The sequence below is a fragment of the Rhinolophus ferrumequinum genome, chromosome 23 (genome assembly GCF_004115265.2).
Source record: "Rhinolophus ferrumequinum isolate MPI-CBG mRhiFer1 chromosome 23, mRhiFer1_v1.p, whole genome shotgun sequence".
NCBI classification, from domain to species: domain Eukaryota; kingdom Metazoa; phylum Chordata; class Mammalia; order Chiroptera; family Rhinolophidae; genus Rhinolophus; species Rhinolophus ferrumequinum.
Window position 1 is genome coordinate 5,198,221 of NC_046306.1, and position 8,446 is coordinate 5,206,666.

The window sequence follows — 8,446 nt, forward strand, 5'->3', positions numbered from 1 at the left end:
AACTTCTCAACAACGCTTGACCTAGGTGCTAACATTGCTCCCGTTTTTCTTGGCGAGGAAACAAACGCATGCTGGTGAGAGGTGGTGAGAAGCAGGGCCCCAGACTGCACTTAGGTCTCGTCTGCCTCTGAAGTTCACGACCACGGGCTCTGTGCCATGATGTTAACCTGAATGACGTGAAGACGACGTGAAGACGAGAGCCCGCGTTGCTCACGTCCGTTCACTCGCTCACTCCTCAGATGTCTTCTGGGTGCTTTGGACCCGGCACTGGCGTGACTTGGAGCAGAACAAGATGGGTTGCCTCTAGGCCAACCTTGAGATAGAACCCAGCTCGCTGTTGCTCCCCAAAGGGTAGAGCCATTGCTCCAAGCAGTGGTGACTATGTGCATGCTAGATTTGTGTCCCCACTGGACTTCTAGACCTGCCTCGTTCCTTCTGCAGACGCTCAGCTCTCTGCCCACTGGTCCACAGGACCTGAGATCCCGCTGCCCACCGAGTTTCTCAGAGCATCCACCCAGCAAAGGCGTCTTTCCCTTGGGATTCAGCTGCGGTCACTAAGGAGGAGGTGAGTGGCTCACCATACCGGAAACGTTGGTTTTGTTGTCCAATTCTCTACCTTCCTTTTTCTGCCTTAATTAGAAATGTTTCTGTGGAGTTCTGCTTGCCTTCCCCTAAGTTTACTAGGAGAGCAGATCACAGGTTGCCTTGAATCATCTGCCCTAGTGGTTCGTTTTTGTTTTTGTGTCTTTTCTAGCTAATTCTTTTTGCAAGTTTAATTTTATGTGTCAGCTCAGTATGCACGCCAGATCACAGCAGAGACGGTCTCCTCGAGCGTAGAGCTCGTCCCGCTCTCAGCCCTCTTTTCCCTCCTTCCTACTCCTGACCCCTCCCTCCCAATGTGGCTTTTTCTCTCACCCCTCACCCCCTCCTCACTGGCCTTGGAGGAGTCAATGCCATGGCCTCCATATCTGTCAGATGCTGTTGCTTACGAATAACTAGCTCAGTAACAAAGTACAGGCGTAGGCTTAGCTTCAAGCATAGCTGGATGCAGGCACTCAAATGCTAACAGCAGGAATGTTCTCTCTTCTGCCTGCTTTCTGTCACGCTGGCTTCATCTCGGATCGACTGGTCCCCCACTCCCACAGCCCCAGGCAGCTTGGTGCCCAGAGGTCCAGGGGAAGGGGGGCCTTCCTTTCTCAGTAGTTCAAGTACAGGTCTTGAGCTCCCTGGGCTGCCTTGGGTCACGGATGTGGCTGCAGCGCCCAAGAGTTAGGGGACCCCAGTTAATTCTTGTGGCTGGTGTGGAGGTGGGGGTCTGTGTCACCTGAGCCACCCAACAGCCAGCAGTCCTGTGCCACCACCGTGGACAGGGACAAGGGTTGAAATCACCCATTGAGTCCAGCTCTGCCAGTGGCACAGATGCATGATTGAGCCCAGAGAGGGTGACAGACTTACTCGGACCCACATGAGCCTAGAGCTGTGCTTGGTCGCAGGCTCTCCTGAATTTCAGCTCAGAGTTTCCTCCAGTTGGCCCCTCAAAAGCGTTTTCTTTCCTGCTCAACAGAGTCCTTTAAAGCCACTCTAGTGGCACTCACCCCAATTTGTGACACTGCTCTTGTGTCTCCTCTAATGCCTAGTGGGATGGGCCAAGCTCTTCAAAATCCAGCACATCACGGCATACGTGGAATAAACACCAGGAAGGATCCTTTCCCCTATAATTAAAAACAAAGGAAACACTGCCAGCATCGAATACACATCTATTTTGAAAGTCAGCCCGTGCTATATGAGGAAAGCCTTTAGAAAAATGAGCTAATTACTCAGGTATCTCATGGGGAATGCATTTCTTTGGTTTGAGCAACCATGTTCTTCTCTTCCACTCGGCTGCTGGCGCTGGGGGCCACACGTGCCTTCTGACGCCTGGCAATGGCAAACAACATGGCAAAAAGGAGAACTTGTAAGAGCTTTTCTGTATAATTATTACACTTTCATTGAAACGTACACAAATAATGAATTTTTACAAGTGGGTTTAGAAATGGAATGCTTCCAACGCCCCAGAAAACCCCCCTCCAAATGCCAGAAAAGAATTTAATTAGAAAGCCCCAGGGTAGTGGCTGCCGGATTTCTACTTGGTTTTTGAGAATTCACATTCATCCTGCAGGATGTGGAAGACACAGGATTCGAACACAGGTCCATCTGACCTCAGAGACTGGAAAACAGTATCAGACAGGAACTCTAACAATCAGGGTTTCCTTGTGCCTCTGTGTTGTTATTCGCAAACTCCTGTGTCAGAGGCCCATGCTTATGTTTGTTGCATTTACTAGTACCCTCTCTGCCTTCCTACGTTCAGCTTGGCTTGCAGCCTGTTTGAAAGGAGAGAGGAGTTCACAGAAAAATTAAATAATGTGGTGAAGGGCGACGGGCGGGAGAGCTTTGCCGAAGGCCATTCAACCCTGGGGCACGTTGCTACAGGCCATTGTGCCACCCACCACAGTGGGACAGCCTTGCGGGTCATAGAGGGATGGTGTGGGGAGCCCGGCTGTGGCTTAGGCCCTGGCTGTGCCTCTCATCTCTGAGTCGCCTGGTTAAGATGGTTGACGTCCCCCATGAACCAGTGTCCTTTTCTATAAGGACAACACCGCACAGGGTTTCGGTGAGAATTCAATGAGTCAATACATCGAATGTCTGGCATCTATTACCATCACATAAAGTCTTTGATGATTCTTTACTGACTTGGCTCCCAAATAAATGTTCTTAGATGAGAAACGTTGAGTTCTTTTGTGGAAAGTTTTGCCTTTGTTCTGCATTTTGTCATCTGGTTCTTCCCAGTTTCTAGATTTCTGTTGGTTCTTGAATGGCCCAACATTAATTGCAGGTACTTTATGTCCTGACAGGAAATGGTAATGGGAAGGAAATTCAAGCTCTGGGGGTGCTGGTTTTTGTTATTCTTAGGAAACAGGCAGTGCTTGTTGGTTAAGGGGGTTTCCCAAGTTTGGGGTGCATCACAACCACCTAGAGATGTTTAAAATTTCAGATGCCTAGCATTACCTCTGATTGACTGGATCATCATTTTCAGAGAATGGGCTGTTTTTCTCAAACTCACCAAATGTGAGGATCACTGGTGTCTTATATTCTCTTTGGTTAGAACTTGAGCTCACATTTAAGTGTCTTAATGAAGTCACTTATTCACTCAACACATTGTTTAATGACCGGTTTTACATGTTAGGTACTGCTTTCTAGTGGGAGATATTGATGATAATGAAACAAATAAATTAATAAGAAAATATAAAATAGAAATAAAGTTTGTGACCAAACAGCACTTCATGTGTGTGAGTGGGTCTTCTTTAGAAAGAGTAGTCACGGAAAGCATCTCGGAGGATTGCGCTGGAGCATGAATGAAAAGAATCATGAGGAGATATGGTGGGAAAGAGACTTCAGGAAGAGGGAACAGCAGCTGCAAAGGCCCTGGGGCAGGAATAAGTATGATGAGTTTGAGTCAGTGGTGGGGAAGAGGAGTGTGGGGGAGGGGCGGTGTGTTGAGGATATACCAGAGGAGATCAGATCCTTAGGGCTTTGGAGGGCTGGGTAAGGAAGTGACATTTTACTCAAAGCCATTGAAGAGTTTTGAGAAGGAGTGTGATATGATCTGACTTATATTTTGAAAATGATTTCAAACAGGCTGTGTGGAGAATGGATTTTAATGGAGGTGAGAGTGGGTAAATGTTTTCAGCCAAGGAGGCCTGACTGGACTGTGTTGTAGATCCCAGCCCTACAGAAAAACATCACATTGAAGCTTGGAAGTTCTATTTAAAGAAGGACAAAGATTTCTAAGGACCCAGGGTGTCAACCACTGCATTGATTCTGCCTTGGGAATAAGGTGTGAAAAGTGAATGCAGCTTAACAAATGAATTAAAATCATGATGTGCTTTTATTTTCAAAAATGAAGCATTTCCAAAGCTGACTTTCCTGCAGCTTAAAATGTTCTGTGGGTTCCTACATGAAGATCTGGGAATGTGGTCGTGGAGGACATAGTGACAACCTAACATTCAGGGTTCTTCACCCTTAGAAATGGATACACTTCTGGGGCTACCCACAGACTTGGGAAATGATCACAAGTCAAATGACTGAGTGTGCTTCTTCGTTTTTAGGACATCTTTATGGGATCTCTTATGAACATCTGGACTCATGAGCTATAGCATGATGCATTGAAGTCTCCCTCCATGGCAGCACAAGTGTCTGACGTCATTGGGTCATGGCTCAACTGTCCCCCATTTCCATGATTGGTGCTGGGGTGTCGAGGTTGGACTTGGGGGTGTGAGTTGGGCAGCCCAAGTTTGAATCTCTGCTTCTCCTCTTGTAGCTGAGTTTTCATAAATAAGCTCCTTAACCATTGTGAGTTTCAGATGCCTCGTCTGTCAAGTAAGGTTGACCATAGTGTCTACCTCATGGAGTTATTGCAAGGGGCAAAGAAGCAAATGCCCAGTTAGCACAGTTCCTGGTGTGGGGTCAGCCCTCCGCGCAGACCAATACTTTTGGCTTTGTGTGATGCTCGTTTGAAAGTCCTCCGTGCCCTCTCTATTTAAAAGGTGGTCGCCAGACAGCAGCCACATTCTCTGGGAGATTGTCAGAATCAGAAATGCAGAATCTTAGGCTCCATTCCAGACCTGCTGAATCAGATTTTGCCCCTGAACAAGATCCCAGGTGATTCTTGTGGGTATTTCTGTTTGGAAGTGCTTCTCTAAGCCAGAATGTGTATAGGAAGGAGAGCCGGGTCAGTTTTCACTAAGGAAACCTGTTGGGAGCATCATGTTGGTGTAAAAAGACATCAGCACCCAGACACAAAATATACTGTGACCCTCTCTGGCTGAGCATTCTTGGACAGCCACGTAACCCTCCCGGGACTAAGTTTCATCATCTGTGAAATGATTCCCCTATTTTAGAGGTTCTTTGAGAGGATAAATGAAATAATGTAAAAGCTGATACCAAAGAGCGAAAAGTAAGTTATTTTTATCTTATTTACATAGAAAAAGGACGTCATCATCCTATAGCTGTTAGTACAATTTTCAAAGAATCCGATTCTCCATTTTCCACATTTGCTTGCCTGGTGGCAATGGACAAGACCTATTATTTGGTGTGTCGATTAAAATAATGGAGAGTGACAGTAGCCCGGGAACTACAGCCTGATATTTTCAGAAATTGAATGGGAGAGTTTTGTATTTTGGCTAAAAGGCACTGCCCTAGAAAAGACTAGCACGGTGGCAGTGGGGATGTTTATGCCATTTACGAAACAGGCAGAATTATAGTGCGATGTACCATGGCCAACGGCAGAAGGCACCGGGATGCTTCCAGGTGGTGTGTTTTAATAAGTCACATGTTTAGCAGCCACAAAAGCCTTTTATTATTTCCAGACATCACAATCAAAGCAAGAAACAAATGATATTGTTTATATTAGCTGGATGTCTTCAAATATAACAAAGAAACACCTCCCCTCCCCCATATATACCAGCACAAGAAAAACACACAATTGTACGCCAAAGATACAACATAATAGAAGCATTCTGGGGGCACAGGGGAAGTGTGTGAGAACAGGCAGAAATCACAAGCTGAAGTTGTCAGGGTAGAAAAGGGTCTGATGGGCACATGCAGCACGGTGATACACAGCGCTAGTCAGGGAGCTCGCCCTACGCTCACGGGAATGAAGTGCTTTCCTTGATAAGGTGCAGACCATGACGAGCGAAAGGAGCAGTCATCCAAAAGATTTCTCTTTCCTGGACCACATTCAGGAAACCATGTGACAGAGAGCAAAACCAACTTCCAAGAAACCACATGCATTTCCACAATTTCTCAAGCTCTCAGCAACTACAGTAAAACAATTTCTTGAGACACATGCCCTGCCAGCCACGATTCCCTCTCTTGTTGTAAAGACAGAAAAGGAATATTAGGAGAAAAGACTTTATTAAAATCGGGAAATCTATACCTTAAAGTAGTAGCAAGGTACTAAATATTTTGTACACAGGTATGTTCTGAATTTCCCAAGTACTTCATCTCCTTTTCATTAGAATTTTGAAAGCTGCCTTCTATTTCCTGCATAAAGCACAACAGCAGCAGCAGCAGCAGCAGCAGGAAAAACAGAAGCGGGTTACATTTTGATGCTCTTTTTCAGGCAGAGGCTGGCGAGGGGTGTGGGGGGCGGGGGGGGGGGGGAAGAAAAGGGGCAGCAGCATTCATTGCTTCTTTCACCAAGAGTTCCTTGTTTGGGGGACACTGTTTTTACTGCGAATGGAGTAACAGAATAGACACTCAGCGTCTCATGAAATAAGGGCAAAGCCATCTATCTGAGCAGCTGGCCGCGAGGCCCGGGCAGGTGGAATAGGTTTGCCTGGGAGAGCGTGCAGCCACCCTGCTGTCAATGAGAAGCCTTCGGTCGGGTGTGACCCGAGGCCAGGAAGCAGGAGAGCAGGCCGGCAGCAGGAACCCTGCGTGTGTGGAAGCGCGTGCAGCCCGCGCCCGGAGCAGCCCTCCCGGGGCTCTCCCGGGACGACCGGAATTTGGGAAGTCAGTTTGTGACTTACCCAGCCTGGAATCCTTTCAGAGCGCCTGTCCCACACAAGGCTGTGCAAGCTTAGAAACATAGGGCACGCAGCGTCGTGGCCGCTGCCACGTTTTCACACCTTCCCCCCCCCTTCTTCTGTCTAAGCTCGGGGCCGGGTGGAGGGTGAGCAGTGAGCAGACAGTTCCCAGGCCCGCGGCCCTGGCGTCCTACCCCAGGCGTGACCTACCCCAGGCTCACGCCGTTGCAGCCGCACAGGATCTCCCGGAAGGTGTTGCGCAGCTCCGGGCTCCGGAAGGCGTAGATGACGGGGTCGATGACCGAGTTGCACATGATGAGGACCAGGTAGGTGTTGAAGTGGGCGGTGTAGCAGACGCAGCGCGGGTCCGCGGGGCAGGCGATGATGAGCACGAGGTGGAGGAAGAAGGGCGCCCAGCACACCACGAACACCCCCAGCAGGATGGTGATGGTGACGGCGCCCTTCATGCACGAGTGGTGCTGCGGGGCCGCCCCGTCGGCGGGGGGCAGGGCGGCGATGCGCTTGACGTGCAGCCGCGCGAACAGGAGCATGTGCACGTACAGCGTGCCCATGACGAGCAGCATGGCGAAGAACATGGTGATGAGGCACACGATCACCATCTTGCTCTCGGAGTAGACGATGAACAGCACGCCGCACACGCTGCAGCACAGCCACACGGCGGCGATCAGCGCCAGGGCCTTGCGCACCGTCATGATGCTGTGGTAGCGGAGCGCGTAGAAGATGGTGACGTACCTGTCCACGGCGATGGCCAGGAGGTTGCAGATGGACGCCACCAGGGAGATGCAGATCATGGAGTCGAAGAGATTGTCCATGTGCTGGATGAACCGGTCCTCGAAGGTCAGGTAGTCGCTGTTGACGATGGCGATCACGATGGTCTCCAGGGCGTTGGACACGCTCACCAGCATGTCAGCCACGGCCAGGCTGCAGAGGAAGAAGTACATGGGCGAGTGCAGGTTGCTGTTCCTGACCACAGCCAGGATGACCAGGACGTTTTCCAGCAGGCTGGTGATGCCCAGCGCCAGGAAGACCTCAGGTTGGATGAAGACCTGCTCGCAGAACCCGCTGGCGCTGCGGTTGCTGGAGGAAGGGGCTGCAAGGTGCTCTGAGCCATTAGGCAGCGGCGGCAGAGCAGACAGCAGGCAGCACGAAGCGTTCATCCCTCACAGACAGGCTGAGCGGCGCTGGGGCTCCAGCAGCGTCCAGAGGGTGCTGCTGCTGCTGTTTCCGGGAAAGGAGGAGATCTGCCTCCTGACACTTGGTACAGATGCTTGTCCCGTCTACACTTAGATTTTGTTCTCCCCAGAATGAAAGGCTGGAGACAGAAAGAGACCGAGTCCCCTTGGAGACATACAGATAACTTTCCTCTGCTTCTCCAAGACGAATAGCTTTATAGATATTCTTACCTGCCGTCTTCCTTCTCTCTCCCTTACCGGTTACCTCTTCTCACATCCCCACTTGGGAACAGAAAACCTGCCACCGGTTGCTACAGTTACGGCTGTTTTCTTAGCAAGACAGGGGATGTACCCGTTGTTAGAAGTAAGGGGTGAACACTCAATTTTCAGAGACTGGCTGGAGGCAAACAACTCCTACTTCATCTTCAGCGCAGTGAAATGACCACTGAGCGTCAGGCGCCTCTGACTGGCAGCAGGTCCCAGGGCTCCAGCAGGGACATTAGAAAGCGTGCTGGTGCCCTCTGCAGGCCAGACGGCTCATCTCTTTGCAGGCTCGGCTGAGCAATTTTTGTCCGGGAAATTGCCACAGGCATCTATCTGTTCATTCTTTTACTCGTCCAGTCATTCATTTTTTAAGCAAACATTTCCTGAGCACCTACTATGTGTCAGGTCTCTGCTGGGTGCATT

General features: G+C 49.7%; 1 protein-coding gene across 1 annotated transcript; it reads right to left on the bottom strand.

The window, feature by feature from the left end:
• Nucleotides 1-6,772: 6,772 nt before the first annotated feature.
• Nucleotides 6,773-8,099, bottom strand: MC3R (melanocortin 3 receptor). The gene has a single exon (XM_033095122.1). It carries the CDS (start codon nucleotides 7,742-7,744, stop codon nucleotides 6,773-6,775), a length of 972 nt encoding a protein of 323 aa, XP_032951013.1. The 5' UTR covers nucleotides 7,745-8,099.
• Between the last annotated feature and the right edge of the window lie 347 nt (nucleotides 8,100-8,446).

Excerpts from the sequence above, each read along its gene's own strand:
- MC3R (XM_033095122.1), bottom strand. The coding sequence starts at position 7,744 with ATGAACGCTTCGTGCTGCCTGCTGTCTGCTCTGCCGCCGCTGCCTAAT.